General features: G+C 43.6%; 1 protein-coding gene across 5 annotated transcripts; it reads right to left on the reverse strand.

Moving 5' to 3' along the window:
* Positions 1-738: 738 nt before the first annotated feature.
* Positions 739-12,564, reverse strand: MFAP5 (microfibril associated protein 5). Of its 5 annotated transcripts, XM_005898464.3 has the most exons (10): positions 12,431-12,559; positions 11,908-11,967; positions 10,352-10,387; positions 7,385-7,429; positions 6,872-6,904; positions 6,439-6,474; positions 4,864-4,893; positions 3,877-3,964; positions 2,863-2,936; positions 739-1,174 (listed from the first exon to the last, which is right to left on the reverse strand). In XM_005898464.3, the coding sequence occupies exons 2-10, from the start codon at positions 11,963-11,965 to the stop codon at positions 1,062-1,064; spliced, it is 513 nt and encodes a 170-aa protein (XP_005898526.2). In that variant the 5' UTR covers positions 11,966-11,967; positions 12,431-12,559; the 3' UTR covers positions 739-1,061. The 5 variants fall into 5 exon arrangements, with proteins under 5 accessions (XP_005898526.2, XP_014334529.2, XP_070227126.1 ...); XM_014479043.2 differs by lacking the exon at positions 6,439-6,474 and having other exon boundaries at positions 12,431-12,564; XM_070371025.1 differs by lacking the exon at positions 4,864-4,893 and having other exon boundaries at positions 12,431-12,564.
* Positions 12,565-21,474: the final 8,910 nt, after the last annotated feature.

The raw sequence follows: 21,474 nt of genomic DNA on the forward strand, positions 1-21,474 counted from the left end.
ATGAAAAACTGGATACCTTTATACCTGGTGTACTCCTCTCTCTAGCCTCAGCTTCTGAGCTTAGCAGAAGACAACACTTTGGGTCTTTATAGTAGGACTGAATAACTCTTGTTTCTGGAGTACTTTCTAGAACTACAAAATTACCATAATCCTTCTCATAAAGAGAGCATATGAAGAAGGCTGAGCCCCAAAGAATTGATGCTTTCTAACTGTGGTGCTGGAGAAGACTGAGAGTCCCCTGGACTGCAAGGAGATCAAACCAGTCAATCCTAAAGGAAATCAACCCTGAATATTCAATTGGAAGGACTGATGCTGAAGCTGAAGCTCCAACACTTTGGCCACCTGATGCAAAGAGTCGACTCATTGGAAAAAAAACCCTGTTGCTGGGAAGGATTGAAGGCAGGAGGAGAAGGGGACAACAGAGGATGAGATGGTTGGATGGCATCACTGACTTGATGGACATGAGTTTGAGCAAACTCTAGGAGATAGTGAAGGACAGGGAAGCATGGTGTGCTGCAGTCCATGGGTGTAACTGAGTGACTGAACAACAGAAAGAGGACATACCAGGCAAAAGTTAGGACAGTCCAGCAAAATAGTAGGAATAAAAAGGACCACGTAAGTGAATGGGGAGTTAATCTAGGAAATGCTTGAATGTAAAATATTGACGTTCTGTAGTCAATTGAGATTGATAGTGATAGCATCTTCCCCCCTAAGATCTATCTCAAACAGATTCAGTAGTTAATATTTTTAATAATTTTATTCAAGTTTATTTTCTCTTGACATTGTACATAGAATGTTTCTATCTAAGCGACACGTTAATCATTTATCTACCAGGTCTATGATATGGAGAAGCAGCAAAACCATGCAATACTACAAAAACTATATGTTATGTACTGAAAAATGACAAAGTGGGTAAAAAAAAAACTGAAGAAGTAGGGGCAAAAGCTAGACATTGCAAAGGGATTGATTTAAGAACTACTCATGTCTATGGGTTAGCTGACAATGGTTGGACAAGGAGTTCCCTCCCACCCACACATTCTTTGCTTCCTCTTCCTTGTTGATCACAGACCACTGGGTCCCTGCAAATTCACATTATCACAGGGAGGAAGGCGGAAGTAGTTGGAGCGTCGGAGTCGCCTTGGGGGCAGACCAGCCTTCTGACGGCAGAGTTCATCTAGAAGAGAAGCAGAGCATGTTGAGATGAGAATGTAGGAAGGTGGCCAGGGCTCCAAGAAAAGAGAAGAAGAAAGAGGAGACTGCAGGGTGGTGCAGTGAAAGGGTTGAAGAGAAATAGATCAGGGTTAGAACCTAGGATCTGTAACTTAATGGTTATTTACTCCCTACCAGAAAGAGTCTTTTCTGAACCTCACCATCCTTTTCTGCAAAACAAGCATTGAAATACCTGCTTCAAGAATGTAGTTGAAAATGAAAGACTGGATGCAAAAGAACTGAGCACAGGTGGTCAGTTCTTATTCACACCTTGCTTCCAATTCTTCTAATTGTGGACTTATTAAACAGCAGGGGAAAAAAAATAAGGTCCAGTCATTCAAAAGTGTTTACTGTGTGCAAATGGCTAACTTTAGCAAGTCCCCTGAGACACTTGAAAGTGCCTCGAGTCCCAGATACTCATCCTCAGTGTCAAGGTGCTTCCCTTGCAGGTGGCTTGCAGAGCCAATGAAGGCAAGGGGTAAGTTTCCTTCTGCGAAGTTAAGTACAGCTCTTACTCAGAGGGGGTTGGTGCAAGGCCGGCAGCTGAGTCAGAGTGGCTTTTGCATGTGGTGACTTTGACGACGGCAGCCATCATCTGGGGCTGGGCCAGGGGAAGGTGAGAAATAGTGTTTTCACACCATACATAGTGTCTAACCACACATCTGGACTCTTGTAATTTTTTTTTTTTTAATAAAATCTTTCTACTTTGCTCTACCTCTAAAATTTCACAATAAGCAAGGGAAATTATTCTTGGAATTGGTAGACTACTGTAAAGGTAGCTGGTGTTCAGCCAATGTCCAAGTGACTTTTCATGTATCCAAATGTTATAGTCTCTAAATTAGCGGCTTTTTCCCCACCTGGGCTTATGAACATGGCTGCAGGACTAGTAGAGATTGTTTTTTTGTTTTTTTGTTTTTTTGAGATTGTTATTTGTAATAGTGGACTTGGCTTTTTATCTCTGGTGAATGATCTTCAAAGTAGCAGAGCATCCGAATGCACTATCTATACATAAGAGAAGTTAGGGATTTCTGTCTAGTTGGAAAGGGATTTAGCGGTGCTTTCTTAAGGGTTATCAATTTTTTAATGTTAATAATGGAAGATAATTGCTTTATGATGCTGTGTTTCTGCTGTATGACAAAGTGAATCAGCTATGTGTTATTTACTTGCTCAGTCATGTCTAACTGAGCAGCCTGCCAGGCTACTCTCTCCATGGGATTTCCCAAGTGAGAATACTGGAGTGGGTTACCATTTCCTTCTCCAGGGGATCTTCCCAACCTAGGGATCAAACCCGAATCCTCTGCATTGGCAGATGGGTTCTTCATGGCTGAGCCACCAGGGAAGCCCTATATGCATTCATATATCCCCTCCCTCTTCAGCCTCCCTCCCTCCTCCTCTCATTCTACCCATCTAGGTCATTACAGAACACAGAGCTGAACTTCCTGTGCTGTACAGCAGCTTTGAGGGTTATGAATATACCAAACATGGTGCTTTCTTTATATTGTTTATTGGGGTAACTAGGTGGAGCAGGAACTGATGGAAGTCGGAGAGCAGCCTAAAGCTCCTCCTCCACAGCCACATCTTGGATCTGTTAGCACCTTGCCCCAGTTATCAGTTGCTCTCATTATTGTTCCTCCCCATCAAAGCTAGTCTTACCTTTCATAGCTTCGTGTTCTTTACAGACAAGACGGGAGCAGATCTCATTGTTGATGACGTACATACGCCGTGAACTGCCATAGATCCAATGTCATGGTGCAAGAAGGATATGGAAAAAGCATTGAGAGGGAGAACTAGCCTCTGCCTGAGATGCCTCTTTCAACTCCTGGAAATACTTGGATTTCCTTAAGTATTTCAGACTTCCCACTCCCACCCCTTCAAGTAGTGTAGAAGATAGAATGGTATCGATCACGCTTGTTAGTTACAACTTTGCACATTCCACCTAGACTCAAGCTCTAATACTTCCCACACTACTCCCTATTATTTTCTACCTTCACACTTGCATCTTCAGCTCCAGCTTATTTCTCGGATGTGATGAATTTGATAAACCAGTGTTTCCCTCATGACCATCCTTCCTCTAGTACTCACCGTCCCTGCCTTCAGCATCTACATTTGTTAGTTAAGCTGTTCCGTGTGCCTCAATCCAGACTCAAGGTTGTTTTTTCCTTCTATCATAATACACTTCCCATTACTTATTTCTCAGGTCTTAAGTCTATTTGCTTTTTTTTTTAAGTATTTTTATTTTTTAAAAAGCTTTTTATTTTGTCTTGGGGTAGAGCTGATTAATAATTTTGTGATAGTTTCAGGTGAACAGCAAGGAGACTCAACCATAATATACCCGTATCCATTCTCCTCCATGACACTGAGCAGAGTTCCCTGTGCTATACTTTAGGTCCTTGTTGGTTCTCCATTTTAAATACAGCAGTGTGTACATGTCCATTCCAAACTCCCTAACTATTCCTCACTTGCATCCTTCCTCAGCAACCGTAAGTTCATTCTTTAAGTCTGTGCAGACTCTAGGTTCTAATTGGCACCTTCGGAATAGCTTAAAGGGTGATGCTTAAAACTTCTGCCCCCTTAGAAGCTGAAATTCCAGAGCAGGTGCTCATTAAATGGTTACTGACATGAAAGCGCTATCATGGGTGGCTCTCTGGGTGATATGGGACCCTTTACCTGGTGAAGCATATCTGATGGAGGCATTGCTTGATTGGCCGATGCACGGAGTAGAGTCTTGTGCAGGCAAATTTCTCATCCCGGCACTCTGAATATACCCACCATAAAAAACACATGGTTAGAGGAATGGAGGAGGAGAGAGAGAGCTGGGAAAACCTACAGAGTAGTCTCTACAGAGGATCACTGTAAGCTGGGGTATGTTCTTCCTGTAACCAATACAAAGCAGTAATGTCCATCTCTTTGTGACCCCATGGACTGTAGCCCTCTAGGCTCCTCTGTCCATGGGATTCTCCAGGCAAGAATACTGGAGTGGGTTGCCATGCCCTCCTCCAGGGGATCTTCACGACGTTGAACCCAGGTCTTCTGCATTGCAGGCTGATTCTTGACCAGCTGAGCCACCAGAGAAGTCCACAAAGCAATAATAGATGTTGGCTAAACAATGAAATTTAGGTGCTTCCCTACCTGAAAGGAAAGAGAATAAAATAGTCCCTGTGGGTTCTTCTAGGAAAAAGTCCTTCTAGGGTTAGACAGGTGGCAACATGAAAGATGAAATGCTAACAGTCATATTCTGAAGAATTTGAATTCTAAAGTGGGTCACTATTTCTCTGTTGGTGGTTTTTAACCCTAGCTGCACATCAGAATTACCAGTATGTTAGAGAAAGCATGACATCTACAGTAATGCTAAGTCCTTGAGGTCACTTCCTGACCCACTAACAAACAGATGATGTTCAAAGTTAGTTATGGAGAGGACTGTTCTGGGACCATGCAGTAGTGATCCCATCTTTTCCCCATGACCTTTAGAACAGGAACTCATAGACACTGAGGTAGGGTGGGAGGGATATGAAGACTACAAATATTCTTTGAAAAAGAATTGGAAATAAAACTAGAAGATGTACCAAGTATTCTTCCAAGAACAAGGAGATTAGGAATCTTCAGGAAGAAAAAAAAAAAAAGCTTAAGAAAAAGACAGGCAAAAGACAATCATACCTGTGGTGGTATTTTTGTCGTTAAGTGAGGCTGAAAGGAGGAAATTTTATTCAGTTATTACTGGTTCTAGAAGTCACTGCCCTGTAACTGTCATGCCTTACTTGAGACCCACGTGTGTGCTCAGTCATGTCCGACTCTTTGTAACCCTGTGGACTGTAGCCCACCAAGCTCTCTGTCTATGGGATTTTCCGGGAAAGAATACTGGAGTGGGTTGCCATTTCCTTCTCCAGAGGATCTTCCCGACTCAGCGATCGAACCGGCATTTCCTGCATTGAAGGTGGTTTCTTTACCCCTGAGCCACCAGGGAAGCCCCAGTCCTAACCTAGGGGCAAGTTAAATACTGGCTGAGTTTGTAGAATGGAGAGTAAGTCAAGGAGTAAGATGCATCTTGAAGAAATGGACTAACCACGGGAGTTAGCTGTAAAATGTTATCGGAAGGGTTGCTAATAGGATACTATAGGAAGAATGTTAGCTGGGTGATCTCATCTATCCCCGATTTCTTTGTTTCCACTGCACTGGTTCGTAGCTGCAGCATGCAGGATCTTCACTGGGGCATGCGGACTCTTAGCTGTGGCATATGGGATCTACTTCCCCTACCAGGGATCGAACCCAGGCTCCCGTGGTTTCAATCACAGGTTTATATGCTGAGAATTCTCAAACTTCTATGTCTAGCTCAGAACTTTCTTCTAAAAAGCTCCAGGTCTACAAATTCAACTCTTTGTGGAAGAGCTCATGGATTTTTTTTTTTTTTAAAGACCCTTCCATGTCTCAAACTGCCTTCTTTCCCTTCACCAATTCAAAATGTTCAGTGAATGGTGCTACCATCCACCCAATAGCTACCATCTATCTAATAGAAAACTGGACTTCCTCTCAACAGTCTCTGCTCCCTGACAGCTCATTTCTCTCCCAAACCTCTAACAAAATAATTCAGGACATCATATTTTATTGGGACTAGGCAGCAGTGTTCTTGCTGGCTTTCCAATTCAATAATCTGCTTAGAACTTTCCTTTGCATGAACTGTTCTCTGGCTGGTTTTCATTTCCATCCTAAGCCTTAGCCCACATTGTTTACCTGAAAGCTCTTCGCCTTTCCATTCATTTAATTCACTTCTATTTGTTTTCCAGGAATCAACCTAGTCAATGTGCCCTTCAGAAAAGCCTTTCTTAACTCTCAACACTGAATATAATCAAGGACTCTGAGATTTCACAGCTTCTTTTCCTTGATTATATATGTTTGGTGAAACTGAATAAAATTATCCATTCCATTGTCTTATCTCATCTGTTAGACAAAAGATGTTTAGAAGAAAATCAGTTTTGTTCACCTTTACCTTTACCCATTCAATCTTGGAAACTTGGAGAGGAAAATCAAACCTTGGCAGTTTATGTATCAAACCACAGTTCTTGCTTGTTAGGGGCTCAAACATGTCATTAATTTAAATTAAACTGTTGGACAAATGCTCTGCCTAACATGTAGTCCTATTTAGGGTTCTTCACCAGCTGTACTGTCTTCCATCATGGGTATTGTGGGAAGCCCAGAACAGCCCCCGTGGCCCTGAGGTCCCAGATCTGAACTCACCCAGGTCATCGGTGGAAGGCTGGATATCAGCCAGAACTGAAAAGGCACAAAACAGTGATGTGAGAAGGGCTCCGGTTTGACAAAGGGGAAGGCAGAGTGCAGGAGGGAGAATGTGGGTAACAGGAAAAAGCTGAGGCAATGGCTGGGTTTTTTATATTGTGTCCAGGGGAAGAGAGTTCATTGAAGATAATTTTTTTGAGCATTATTTGGCCTGTTGACATTGGAAGTCTTTATGTATGTATTTTAAAGCTAGGAATCCACTTTTTTTTTTTTATGAATCCACTTTGCTTCCTCTTTTTTAGGGGGCCAGGAGCATCTTTTCTTTCATCCCCTTCCCAGTGATAAAAATTATAAGATTAATTCAAGAGCTAGAATAAATACTGTGACTATTAACATGAAACGTGCCATTTTTAAGAGCTGGAGTGAAACCTACCTGTTTCATCTGTAGCAGGATCATTCACCAGATCTGTAAAAATACGATAGATGCAGGGAATGGAAAAATGCAAGCAGGAAAAACAGCAAAGGGAAAAACAGCGTGAGGCATGATGATCTAAAAGGAGGCAAGATTGAAGCGAAAGAATGCGGACTCTTGGGGAGAAATATAAGGGACTATCACAGAAGGAAAAGGAAGCGGCAAAAAGATTGGGCATGTTTATAGCCTTGGTGGCATCTAACATAGACAACAGGGCTCTGAATCCGTCTCTCTCTCTTTTTAAATATATTTATTTATTTGGCTGTGCCAGGTCTTAGTTGCAGCATGAGGGATCTAGTTCTCTGAGCAGGGACAGAACTTGGGCACCCTGCACTGGGAGCGTAGAGTCTTAGCTACTGGACTACCAGGGACATCCCTGAAACTCTTTAATAGTCTTCCTCTTACTTTATACAGACATCATCTTGAATCCTTCTAGCCACAGTGTGAGAGCAAGGAAATAAAAGAATATCTTACTAGGATCTTCTGTGAATGTTTCTGAAGTCACTGTGGTCACATCATCTGCATAAAAACAATCAGAAAACACTTTCTGAGCATTCTCTTCCCCTCATCCCCCACCCCTGCACTCCCAAGAAGTGAAATTGTCAAGCACAGAAGCCATCATGTAGTAAGATCCTAAAAGGATTTTTCTTTGTTTCCCAACCAAAGTCCTTTCCCCTGTAACCCAAACAAATGTCACACTTTTCCTACTCCCATGAATATACTCATACAATCCTAACCCTAGACTGTCCCTTTCCCATTGTTCTTATTTAGAGGAATGAATGAACTACGTAGCCATCAGATAGTCTACTGATTAAACTTTGGTTCAGCATTGGACTGCAAGAATGACTTCATCCTAACAGATAATAACTGATACAGCTAGTTAGGGATTACTATGGGCTTGCTTTACAGATGGTAAAACTGAGCATCAGCAGAATAAATAACTCATCCAAGGTCATAGAGCTTGTTGATGGGCTGATGACCTCTTTGTGATACTTATTTAAATGAAAATTGTCTTTCTCAAAAAGACTGTGATTTTTTAAAAAAATCTTTTGACTGTGCTACTGGGCATGTGGGATCTTAGTTCCCCGACTAGGGATTGAACTGGCACCCCCTGAAACGGAAGTGCAGGATCTTAACCACTGGATCACCAGGGAAATCCCCAGACTGTGATTTTTGACATTCGTGATTTTGATATTTTTGGATATCTGATGATACTCTCTACACAGAGTTCACAAGAGGTTACATTGGTCGTTTTCTGATGCTCACAGTGACAAGTGAGGTAGAAAGAGAGGAGAGGAGGGGAGATGCTTTGCTCTTGACCCTTGGAAAGTAAAGACAAAAGAAGTAAAAAATGGTCCAGGTCTTAAGATGGAAGATATTTGGATAAATTAAGAAAACTTCATCTGAAACTGTACATAACAGCAACTCCTGAAACAAATAGTCTCTGTTTTAATAAGCAACACAAAAAAGCAGTGTGAAGAACTAGACGTTTAACAAACCTCCCATCTGTAATGAACCTTCACTGTAAAAGGCTTATAGTCATTATCGGTTTTACCCACTAGAGGGCAGCAAATCCGCATAATACTTTGCCTTGAGGTCTGCATGCAAGTGTCAGATTTACAATCTGGTGAGAATAGCATTTTTATAAAGCATATCAGAGTTACTGATCCTTGTACTAGAAGCAAAACACAAAACATTGTAAAGGAATTTCCCCTGCTTATTCCTCACTCATCTTTTAGGAAAAAATTCCAGATAGAAAGGCATCAGATGGGACAGGAACTTTTTAACATCTTTTTTAACACTTTTTAACATAAGCTTTCTTCTTTCCGAGCAGATTTTGATAAAAAGGAATTCAAGTTTGCTCCAGTCCCACAGGATAAATGAAAAACCACTGACCCGATTCATTCCAGAGGCTGTAAGAAGGGAGTGGATTTTCTCCGGGGTGTAGCCAATTCCTGTCCTGTTTCCATTTCTCTCCAGCTACATTCCAGTCCAACCACTCACAGAAATAGAGGAAGCAGTGGGTGAACAAAGGGTTTGAGAATATCCTAGCTGTGTTTTTAGAATTTCAGGCACAGTACTAGTTTTCTGTATATCCCTCAGTTTACCCACCTTTTCCATGAGCTACCTCCATAAAAGCTTTATTACGGACTTATGAATGTTTTCTGAGAAGGAATCTTATGGAGACATTTTCATCAGCTCTTACAATATTTCTGCTCAACAAGCATCACAAAGTCATAAAATAGGACTGGACCTTAACCAGCCCAAAGAAAGGAATTTGGATTTGTAGTTGTGCTAGTGCTGGGACTTCCCAGGTGGCTCTAGTGACAGAGAATCTGCCTGAAATGCAGGAAACATGGGTTCGATCCCTGGGTTGGGAAGATCCCTTGGAAGAGGGAATGGATGCCCACTCCAGTATTCTTGCGTGGGAAATCCAATGGACAGAGGAGCCTGGCGGACTACAGTCCATAGGGTCACACAGAGTCAGGCACGACTGAGCATCTGAGCACAGCACAGCACAGGGCTGAAATAAAATCTGGGTTCAAAAATGTAAGGATTCAGACCAGAAAAGAGCAAAGGGTTTTCTGTATTTTTATTTTTTCTACCAAGATGCACAGTAAGAAATTATATTGTGAGCCAGTATACACATATAAAACTGAAAGAAGAGTAAAAATAATACTTCTGTCATCTACTTGCAGTGTACTCTATTTATCTTCTAAGAAATATTTATTTAGGCTGTGCAAGGTCTTAGTTGAGGCTCTTAGGATCTTAGTTGTGGCATGGGGGTTTTGGTTCCCTGACCGGGGATCAAACCTGGGCCCCCCTGCATTGGAACCATGGAGTCTTAGCCAGTGGACCGCCAGGGAAGTCCCCAGGGTACTCTGTTTTTATTTTAGTCTATCTTAACTCATTAAAAGCACCAGTTGTGACCTACTCATTAGATCTTTCGACTCATTAAAGGGTTATATACTGTAGAGCTCTCAAGGGTTGGGAAAAGCAAGAGAAATTATAATTATGTTGATGCCAAGAGGCAACTGCAGATATTGAATCGAGCTGAAGGAAGCGGACCTTTGGAAGCCAAAACTTATGGATTCTGTCTCACTGAGCCACAATTTCTCTATAGGACTGGGAAGACTTCTTTTTCTGTCTGCATTTTAGTTTTTCCACTCTTACATAGATAGGAAAATCCTGTTAGGAGTAGCAGGCGTTATCCGAGGGTGTGGAAATGAGAAGGACATAGAGATTTGAGTGAAGTTATTTCAGTAGTGAATGAGAAAGTTTTATGAATGGGATGACAGGATTGTTGAATTCAATTCTATTATTTTACACACCTGGGCACTTCATCTCTGTATGGTATGACAAATTCTTGGAACTCTGACCATTTGGTTCCATTGTCCTGATAAGAACCCCAACAGAGCCCAGATCCATGGGATCACTTACCTCCTCGCTGTCCGCTGACCCCTAGGGGTGTCCGGCCTGCACAAAGGAAGGAGAAGTATGTGAATGCGTCCAGCTCTATACCTCATAAAGCTTTTCTGAGATGAACCAGAAAATGATGGGAAAATTGCTGTACTTTATCTTGCCATGTTTTATTTCTGTTACAGCTCCATATAGAAAGAGGCAGACTGTTAGTATTACACACAGACCTGGAAGCACTCAAAGACAGGAGACTGCTGAGCACAAAGGGGAGCCCTGACTCAGGAGGCCTCTTGTTCTCAGTCTGTCCAGAAGGGGTGGGGTCCTGTCCACCCTCAAGGCAGCAGCCCTTCCTGATGGCCTGTCCTTCCGTCCCCACAGCCAGCCCCTCCAGCTACACTACTGAAAAAGACCCCAAATGATTATCTCACAGTCTGTGTTGGGCAGAATAAGAAAGAAAAAAAGAAAAAAGAGTAAGATTTTTTTTTTTTTTCTGGAAAGTCCAAGGTTCACAGAGTGGCCAGTCGTCTAGTTCAATTCTGTACAATCTATGAAGATCATTTTCCTTTTGCCTATAGAGGCGGCAACATTTTCTGTGTGCGCGTGAATCTGCTTGTGTGAGTCTGGTGCTTGTGTTTGTTAGGTTAATATATCCCCACTGTTTTCCTTCACAGTTTTAACATGTGGTGTGTGCTCAGTCACTCAGTCTGACTCTTTGTGACCCTATGGACTGTAGCCCGTAAGGCTCCTCTGTCCATGGGATTCTCCAGGCAAGAATACTGGAGTGGATTGCCATGCCCTCCTCCAGGGGATCTTCCAGACCCAGGGATTGAACTTTTATCTCCTATGGCTCCTGCATTTCAGGGCAGGCAGATTCTTTCACTGAGCCACCAGGGAAACCCCTTCTTCATGGTTTAAACTTGAGTTTCTTGTGAGGAGGTCCTTATGTCTGTGTACACAATTGTATACATCAGCTTCTCCTTTTGCTTTCTTTTTTCGGTGGCGGGGGCGGGGGTGCGGGGAGTTGCTGGGATCTTAGTTTCCTGACCAGGGCTTGAACCTGGGCCATGGCAGTGAAAGCACTGTGTCCCAACCACTGGGCCACCATGGAATTTCCTCCTTTGGTATTTGTTTCCCTGTTTGTACATTTATGAGAGTGGCCCTCTTGGTTAATATGCATTTGTGTGTATCTTAGTTTTGCTTTAATTTCATAACTCTCAGGCTGCCTGCCTTCCCCCAGATCTGAGGTCATCTCCAATCACATCCCTCTAATCACAAAGTCTTTTCTTTTCTCTCTCTCATTTTTTGGTCATGCTGCAAGGCTTACAAAACCTTAGTTCCCCAGCCAGGAATTGAACCTAGGCCCTTGGCAATGAGAGTGCAGAGTCCTAACCAGGGGACTGCCAAGGAACTCCCCGTGTTCTTTTACTTCTCTTTAATGGGAAATTCTAGAATTAAATAGCAAGCATCTCTCCTCCCATTCCCCTTCAGCCTCCTTCCATCCTCCCTCTAACATCCACCTCCACCCACCTAGAGGAGCTGACATTTTAGGGAGAAAAGAAAAAAAGGTAGGGACTCACCAGAGGACATGATGAGGGCGGTGAGAAGCAGGAGCACTTTGGGTCCGAAGAACGCCATGTCTGACAGGTGAGTGGGGAGAGTGGAGACTGTGATCAGCACTTCCGCTCCAGGCAAGCATATCTATAGGATGCCTTGCTTTCCAAGGTCTTTCCTGGTCCCCCATAAGTCTCAGACCCTTCCTCTCTTTTCTTCCAACACTTCTTCAAACTCTCTTCTGTGATCATTTGCCATTATTCTCACCCCTTCTTTCCCAGCAATTCAGGAAATTTTATACTGATGGAATCCCCATCCACCCCATGGCCTCTTTAAACCCTAGTATCTAAACTTTTGTTTTTATATCTGTTACTTTTTAAAAAAAATAATATCTGCTCATCTAAGTTTCTCCTCATTTGAATTCCATGGATAATTGGGATGTCTAAATCAGTGACATTCTCCATTGCCTGCTTCCAGCCCTTTAACACACACACACACACCCCCCCTCCCTCTGTCTATTTAGGGTTTTAGACAATCCAAGCCACTCACTGTTGATGGTTCTCTGCTCTTTCCACCGAGCCCTTTGGTTGTTGAATGTGTCTCTCTCCTTCTCTGTTCCACTTTGGCTGGGGTGTAAGATGAACAGGGCCACTCCCTGGAAAGGACTTCGAATTTGGCCTACTCTGAAACAATGAGATGAGGGAGAGCAAGGAAGAGAGAGAGAGAGAGGGAGGGAGGGAGGGCGGGAGGGGGAAAGCCAGGCTAGAGGAGTCTGATTCAGTGCTACTATGATGCGGGGAGGATAAGGGCGATGGGGCTTTGCAATCACTCACACCCTCGTTCCAAAGGTTATGATCACACTGATGAGAGATGGTGCTGCTGCCTTGACGGGTTGGCTCAAGCTCATATATGCCTTTCTTCCATGAACCACCATCTGGCCCCAGTCTCACTTTGTCCTTGGGTTACTTTTTACCTAAAGAGAAAGAAAAAAAACAAACCCGCTGAATCCGTTTCTGTGTCTCTGGCTGTCTTCCATATTTGAATCATTCTTCCAACCCCCCTTTCTCACTTTTGTCTTCTTAGAATTCTACTCCCCCAAATGTCTTTGTTTCTTTGTGTCTCTCTTTTTCCTCTTCTTGACCCACACATTTAGCCTCCCCCCGCCCACCCCCATAATCTCATTTATTGCCACATCCAAGCAAACAGACACCACACGAGTTTTGTCCAGGAGAAGGGCTGGCTGTCTTAGGGTTAGGGAAAGTTAAGGAATATAGGACCCTCATCCTTTTGTAATGTGGAGGAGCTTCATGAGAGAAGACGCCAGCCTTAGGCTGTCTTTTGGTTTTGTTTAAGCTTATGTTAAAAATCTTGGTTTCTTGCCTTTGAGGACAAAAATGCCATCAGAAGGCCAATGAAAATTGGGAGCCAAGTTCATTCTGCTTGCTTTGTTTCCCATCATATCACATAATATGTATATAACACTTTCTCTGATCCAGGAGCTATAAAAACTTTGTCTTTGCTCTTATTCCTAGAAACTCTCATGCTTAGACCATTACAACATCTCCACTTCAGCAAGAATAAACTTGAATGACAGAAATGCAAATCTGAAAATCTGACCTCAGGTGCACTAGCAGGGTGTCAAATTCAAGTTATCTGTTAGCCTCCTTACTCTATATTCCGTTCCCTAAACAGCTAAATTAGAGAAGCATCCAGGTAGACCCAGGTGGCTCAGTGGTAAAGAATCTGCCTGCCAATGTAGGAGGCTCAGGTTTGATCCCTGGGTTGGGAAGATGCCCTGGAGAAGGAAATGACAACCCACTCCAGTATTCTTGCCTGGAGAATCCCATGGACATAAGATCCTGGTGGGCATCCATGGGGTCACGAAGAGTCGGACATGACTGAGCAACTGAGCACCAGCACCAGCACAGGTAGACAGAGCAGATAATATTAATGTGTTACGGACCAGAAGAAAGAAGAAAATTAATGATGTAAGGGAAGAAGGGAGGAAGGAAGGAAGGAAGCGGTCCTGAGGATGGAAGAGCTATGGACATAGAAAGAAGCAAATAGCACCTGTGGTTTCTCTTTGGAAGCTGTACCTGCTCCATCTCTGAACTACACGGGTTCTGGTTAGTTCCCAGAACAAATCTGTGGGCCAAACCCAAGTCTTCCTCACCAGCCTGGTCCAAAACTTGATCTTTTTCCATCTGTTCCATAACGAGAGTGCAGAGGCTGCAAAACAGATGTCTGGGGAGAGCCAGAGCAAGGAAAGGCAGGGTGGTGGGTGTGGGGAAGGAACGAAAGCAGACGCAGAGCAGAACTCAGGCAGGACGCACAATAGAGGGCCTAGACACACTCATGTTTTCCGTGAAGCACAGACAGATGGAGGAACTGAACTCCGGCCAGTCGTTTGGCAGGGCCGGCAATGACCTCAACTTGCTGGCCCAGCCAGAGACTGTAAGACTGTATCTCCGGAAAACCTCCCCAGGCAGTAGGAGGGGGCGCTCTCCTGGGGTCCCAGGGGGCGGGGAGTCTGAAGTTAGAGCTGAGAAAACAGGGACAGAATGTTCAGAGCAAGCAGAGGGAGAAGGCAGGCAGCGAGTGGGACCTCAGAAGGAAGGGAGGGGGGAAGCTGGAAAGAAGGCGGGAACTAGTGAAAGCAGAAACCACCCTGTATTCTTGCTGATCCTTCAAGGATGTCATTTATTTGCAAGTACTTGGGTTGATTTCTTATTCATGACCTTAGACAGCTTCAGATTTACTTTTCTCTGGTGGTTATCATTATAATTACATCAAGTCAAAGTCAGCACCCGTGGCCCAGGAATGAGCAACGGCCACCCAGAGACGTGAGCTGAGACTCTACCCAGGGGAGACCTCCCTGAGCTGCAGTCCGTATACTCATCCAATACAAGCTGGAGCTGCTGCAGGTCAAGGACACAGGAAAGGCCTCCAAGGAATTGACTGGAAGGTGCAGAAGTGACTTAAGGCAGGCATTCTCATGTCTGAGAGAGCCAGGAAAATACTAGTTTTTCAAAAGGGGTCTCCAACTGGTGGACAATGGGTAAAATGCGAAGACCGAGAAGGGAGGCAGAGATGCAAGACCGTGTGCTGGTTTATTCATCTGTTTACTGGCCTGTGAAGAATACACCCATTAGCTGAAGGCCTCTGGGCAAATGTACAGAAACGTTATTACTGCGGTATGATCCAACTAAATTAAATCCAGGGCCTAAACACACACAGATCCCATAAAAGGGAGGAGAGGAAAGGAGGAGGGTTATATGAGGTGGGGATGAGGGGTGGGGGAGTGCTCTGTGTAGCAGAATGAAGCAATAAAGCGGTAATGGCCAAACTAAGAGATGGACTCCGCGGAGGCCTTCAGAGCCAACAAACGTATGTCCTCTGAGACCTTGGGCTAGGGAGAGCCTCCCTCGTCTCAGTAACCATGCATCTCTCCAATACTCTGCTCTTTACACCTCCATGCCTTGCACTTTCCGTTCCTTCCTTTCTAAAATATCCTTTTCCCAACTCCAGTAAAGGCCTGTGAAAGTGTTAGTGTTAGTCACTTAGCTGTGTCCTACTCTTTGCAACCCCGTGGACTGTAGCCTGCCAGGCACCTCTGTCCATGGAATTCTCCAGACAAGAATACTGGAGTGGATTGCCATTTCCTTTTCCAGGGGACCTTCCCGACCTAGAGATCAACCCTGGGTCTCCTGCATTGCAAGCAGATTCTTTACTATCTGAGCCACCAGGGAAACACAAAAATAAATGCCTATACGCACATCAAAACCCAGCCCCAAGGCTTGTCTTCCCAGAAATCTCTTCCTGGTCCCCTCTGCTTCTGAAGAGTTAACCAGGGACTTCCCTGGCAGTTCAGTGGTTAAGACTTCACCTTCCAATGCAGGGGGTGCGGTTCAATCCCTGGTCTGAGAGCTAAGATCTCATGTCTTGAGGCCAAAAAACCAAAACATAAACCAGAAGCAATGTTGTACCAGATTCAATAAAGACTTTTAAAAATGGCCCACATAAAAGACAATTGTTTAAAAAGGTCAATTATTCCCTCTACTGAGCTACCTCTGCATTTTATTTTGATTGTTGTGGCATCGGCTTTATTACATTCTTTTATGTGTCTGTCTTCTTGATTACACTGAGAGGTCCTTACTCTGCTCTGGCTGACATAATGATTAGCACAGAGCAACTCAAAATTTGTTCATCTGAGTTGAGATGAAGACTTGGAAATATTTTGAGATATAAACATTCAAAAACTGAGTTAAATGCAAAAAAAAAAAAAAAAGTCGAGGGGAAAGTTCTAGAAAAGAAAGTAGTTTGAGAGGATACAGGAGTTCAGCCAGTAAAATAATTAACCAATGTTTTGATCCAAAGGGAGGGGACTAGAGCTAGAGGAAACAGGTACAGAAATCAGGTAACGGTTATTCTAGAAATAAAGGGATTTTGGCAGAAGGGCTGTGAAATCAGTGCATGTGAAACATATGTAACTTTTATCAACAGTGACTTCTGAGTGCTTCTGTCTCATCATTTTCAGAAGGTGTGGGGGCCTTGCACTGCTCCTCTCGACCAGTCGTGCAAACATAAAATACTTGATTCAGGTTCAGAACTCTTGTCAGGTTTCCTGAAATGGAACTCACAACAAATAAATTTGAATAACTGATAAAATTGGCTGTAGACACACAAAATAAGACAAATACCTTGTTCACTGAGAGGAAATCTCTATCTTCTCATTCTACTCATCAGGAAAGAAATGAAAACAAAGTCTGGAATTCAAAAATATGAAAGACATCCAGGAAAGTTCAATGTATAATTTTTTTTTAACGCAGTGTTCTTATTTAATTTTTTCATCTTTGTTGCTGCACACAGGCTTTCTCTAGTTGCAGCGAGCTGGGCTACTCTCTAATTGTGGTGTGAGGGCTTCTCATTTCGGTGGCTTCTTTTGTTGCAGAGTATGGGCTCTAGGCGAGGGCTCGGTACTTGCGGAGCAGCTGCCTAGTCACCCTGTGGCACTGTAGAACCTTCCCGGTACAAGGAATCAAACCTGTGTGCCCTACATTGGCAGGCGGATTCTTTTTCTTATTGGAGGCTAATTGGTTTACAATATGACAAGCGGATTCTTACCTACTGGACCACCAAGGAACTCTCGTGTATATAATTATTCTCAAATAGCAACAGCTAGTAAAATCAGTGGACACAGCACATTTATATGTTTGCATTTTAATAGACGGTATGAGCCAGGACACCTACAGGATGGCCCTTGGTGATCCCCACGTTCTGTTCTTCCCCCCTACGTATACTACTAGCCAATAAGATAACAGCAGAGGCAATGGACTATATCTTCCCAGAGGAGATTACAAAGAGACTTCAGCTTTTAGGGCTGGTGCTCTCTCGATCTCTTGCTTGTTTTCCCTGAGCAAAGCCGGCTGCTGCTGTGAGTCACTCTATAGAGAAGGTCATGGCCAAGAGTTGTGTGAATGAACTTGGAAATGGATTTTCTCTCAGTTGGCCTGGAAGACTGCAGCCCCAGCCAACACCTTGACTATAGCCTAGTGAGCTGCCCTCAGCCAGAGGTACGCAATAAAGCTGTGCTTGGCTTCCTCACCAACAGAAACTTTGGGAAAAATAAATGTTTTAAACTGCTAAGTAGATAAGAATGCATCATAAAACTATTGTATTCCAACTAAATAGTATGTAATAAAATCACATTAATACAATTATACTATTATGAAATACTGCTGCTGCTGCTAAGTCACTTCAGTCGTGTCCGACTCTGTGCGACCCCATAGACAGCAGCCCACCAGGCTCCCCCATCCCTGGGATTCTCCAGGCAAGAACACTGGAGTGGGTTGCCATTTCCTTCTCCAATGCATGAAAGTGAAAAGTGAAAATGAAGTCTCTCAGTTGTGTCTGACCCTCAGCGACACCATGGACTGCAGCCTACCAGGCTCCTCCGTCCATAGGATTTTCCAGGCAAGAGTACTGGAGTGGGGTGCCATTGCCTTCTCCAATGAAATACTAAATTAGCTAGTATAATACATACGTTCAGTTGCTCAGTTGAGTCTGACTCTTTGCGATCTCCTGGACTGTAGCCCACCAGGCTCCTCTGTCTATGGAATTTTCCAGGCAAGAATACCAGAGTGTGTTGCCATGTCCCTCTCCAGTGGATCTTCCCAAACCAGGGATTGAACCTGCATCTCCTGCGTTAGCAGGCAGATTCTTTACCACTGTGCCACCTGGGAAGCCTTAGCTAGTATAATATGTTGGCTATTAATATACACTAGTTTAATACACTAGGGTTAATATATACTAATGTTCATGGAGCATTTACCATACACTAGGTACTGTGTTAAAAAGTGTGATTGGGCTACATAAATTAAATACATCCTTTTGAAATTAGTACATTCATAGGAAAGCATACAGAAAAGGAAGGAGAGATGAAAAAGAAGAAGAGATAAGGGAGAAAAGAAAAAGAGGGTGGGAGAAAGAAAGAAATCACACAGAAACCATAGAATCACCTTTAACATTCACTTTGTATCTAGATTTGCTAGGGACTTCTGGTGGTCCTTCCTTCTGGAGAAGAAAATGGCAACCCACTCCAGTACTCTTGCCTAGCGTATCCATGGATGGAGGAGCCTGGTAGGCTATAGTCCACGGGGTTGCAAAGAGTCGGACACGACTGAGTGACTTCACTTTCACTTCTGGTGATCCAGTGGTTAGGACTCTGCTTCCAAAGCAGGGGATGCAGGTTTGACCCCTAGTCAGGGAACTAAGATCCCACAATCCTTGTGGCCAATAAAATAAAGTTAAAATTAAAAAATTAAAGAAGACTTTCTATAATTTAGTACTATAACTTACTTGAAATGTAGAAAATCTTATGAGCTTCCATAGAAAATAATTAGACAACTAAAACATCCAGTTTGTAGTAAAGAACCAAAGGAATTTGTTACTCTGCCTGGAGCAGAAAGCCGGAGAGAGGAATTTAGTAGTTTTTTAATGTATACTATTTTGAAGATTTTGGTAGCTTCATATTTATCACTTCCACAAAAATTAGGGCAGAATAAAAATGAATTTCTTTTGGAGGTTAGTTTAAATGATATCTTGGAGAGATTTCCTGAATATAAGGCCATGAATAATTAAAATCCATGTAATCAGTCAACAGACTTCCTATACTCCAGCCATTCTGTTAATATGCAGTTGGAATAGAACAGAAATAAAACAGATATTGTTTTGCTTTTATATTACTCACAACATTTTCTAAAGAAAGTTCTAGAAATGCTTTCCTTGGAGATAGTAGAGTGACTTGATGTATTTCTAGAAACAGAAAGATGGATTGAATGATTAGTAAAAGTTAGATCTGAATCTCATGACAGGAAAATTGGAATTTGCTTGTTTTGGGTTTTTTTATTATTAACATAAAAATAAATTTTATTTATTCATGGCTGTGCTGAGTCTCCTTTGCTGCACGGGCTTTCTCTAGTTCTGGTGAGCGGAGGCTGCTCTCTAGTTGCAGTCTGCAGGTTTGTCATTGCTGTGGCTTCTCTTGTGGAGCACAGTCTCTAGGCATAAGGACTTCAACAGTTGCAGCTCCTGTGCTCTTAGAGCACAGACTCAATAGTTGTGGAGCACGGGCTTAGAGGCATACGGGATCCTCCCAGTTCAGGGATCAAACCCACGTCTCCTGCATTGGTAGGCAGATTCTTTACCACTGAGCCATCAGGGAAGTCCTGGAATTTGCTTGTTATTGGGTTCACCTGCACCCCTTGCATATTCTGGTATAAGTGAAGGAGGCCTTCAGAGCTGTCCTGAGATGGACTTCTGGGTTGGGCAGAAGTACAAGGCTATCTTCCTTATCTTAAAACTTGAAAATCTTTCCACTTGAAGATCCTTCTCCCTAGTTCCCATAAGAGTGATCTTTAACAAACCACACTGAAACTTAGGATTTTGAAAGAAAAACAGCTTATTATTTTCCATGATTTTGTACGTTGATCAGGCAGTAAGTCTGCTTGACATGGTGTTGGCTAAAAAATCCCAAATGGTCTCACTCATGGCTCTCTGGTGCTGGCTGCCCACGGAAACGAGCCTCTGATGGGGCTGCTGGCAAAAGCCTCAGTTATCATCTATGTTGTATCTACAGCTGACCGACAGCATGGCCCTGGTGGAGAGAAGAAACATCCCAAGAGGCAAAGGAAGAAGGTGCAGATCTCTTAGGATCTCCTTCACTTTGTTTTCAGTTTTTTTATTTTTTGGCTATGCTGCTGGGCATGAGAGGGCTTCCCTTGTAGCTCAGTTGGTAAAGAATCTGCCTGTAATGCAGGAGTGAAGTGAAGTCATTCAGTCGTGTCCGACGCTTTGCGACCCCACGGACTGTAGCCCATCAGACTCCTCCATCCATGCGATTCTCCAGGCAAGAGTACTGGATTAGGTTGCCATTTCCTTCTCCAGGGGATCGTTCTTACTCAGGGATTGAACCTGGGTCTCCCACCTTGTAGGCGGACGCTTTACCATCTGAGCCACCAGGGAAGTCCGTAATGCAGGAGACCCAGGTTCAATTCTTGGGTTGGGAAGATCCCCTGGAGAAGGAAATGACAACCCACTCCAGTGAGAATCCCATGGACAGAGGAGCCTGGCAGGCTACAGTCCATGGGGTCGCAAGATTCGGATACAACTTAGGGACTAAACCACCACCTGGGCATGAGGGATCTTAGTTTCCTGACAAGGAATCAAACCCGTGCCCCCTGCAGTAGAAGCATGGATTCTTAACCACTGGGCCACCAGGGGAATCCCAGGTCTCAGCCTCACAAGTTCCCCAGCATCACTCCCACTATATTCTGTCAGGTAAAGGAAGTCTTCAGGGTCTCAATTCCAAATTAAGGGAAGGAGAAATAGACTTCGATCCTTGATGAGAGGAGTGGCAAAAAAAAAAAAAAAAAAAAAGTCACAGGACTTCCCTGGTGGCTCAGACGGTAAAGAATCCATCTGCAATGAGAGAGACCTGGGTTCGATACCTGGGTAGGGAAAGTCCCCTGGAGGAGGACATGGCAATCCACTCCAGCATTCTTGCCTATTGAATCCTCATGGACAGAGGAGCCTGGCGAGCTACAGTCCATGGGGTTGCAAAGAGTTGGACAAAACTGAGGGGGCTAAGCACAGCAGAGCACACATGTGTCACAAGGATAAATGGAATCTTTAACAGATTAGCTAAGAGCCAAAGAACATTTGTGTTTTGTCCTTTCCCTGAAGACTAATTCCCTCTCATCACAATTCTAAAGACCTCTTGTATGCTCAATAAGATAGAAAAAGTTCAGTCTTTGGTTTCTGCGGCATCCGACGCTGTTCTGCTGCTTACACTTCATTGCTGGAAGTGTTCAAGTTTCTTCCGCAGACACCTGTCTCTTGACTGTACCCGACTCCTGTGTCTCTATTTACCATCTTTTGCTTCTGCTCCCAGATCTATACCTCAGTCTCTTCTACACCTGAAAGTAAAATAGGCATCTCTAGTTGGATGTTTCATTGGCACCTTGAGTCCGTCAGGCTTTGTCTTAGAGAGAGCAGGATCATTTAAGCAGAAAAGGGTGGGTGGGGGCGGTAGA

The sequence above is a fragment of the Bos mutus genome, chromosome 5, assembly GCF_027580195.1.
Source record: "Bos mutus isolate GX-2022 chromosome 5, NWIPB_WYAK_1.1, whole genome shotgun sequence".
Taxonomy (NCBI): domain Eukaryota; kingdom Metazoa; phylum Chordata; class Mammalia; order Artiodactyla; family Bovidae; genus Bos; species Bos mutus.

Bases quoted from the DNA above. Each gene is read 5' to 3' on its own strand.
- MFAP5 (XM_005898464.3), bottom strand. From the start codon at position 11,965: ATGGCGTTCTTCGGACCCAAAGTGCTCCTGCTTCTCACCGCCCTCATC. The intron at 4,894-6,438 runs GTGAGTTCAGAT...TCCTCCTTTCAG, and splicing joins GCCTTCCACCGATGACCTGG to CCTCACTTAACGACAAAAAT. The intron at 2,937-3,876 runs GTAAAGGGTCCC...GATCTATGGCAG, and splicing joins CATCAGATATGCTTCACCAG to TTCACGGCGTATGTACGTCA.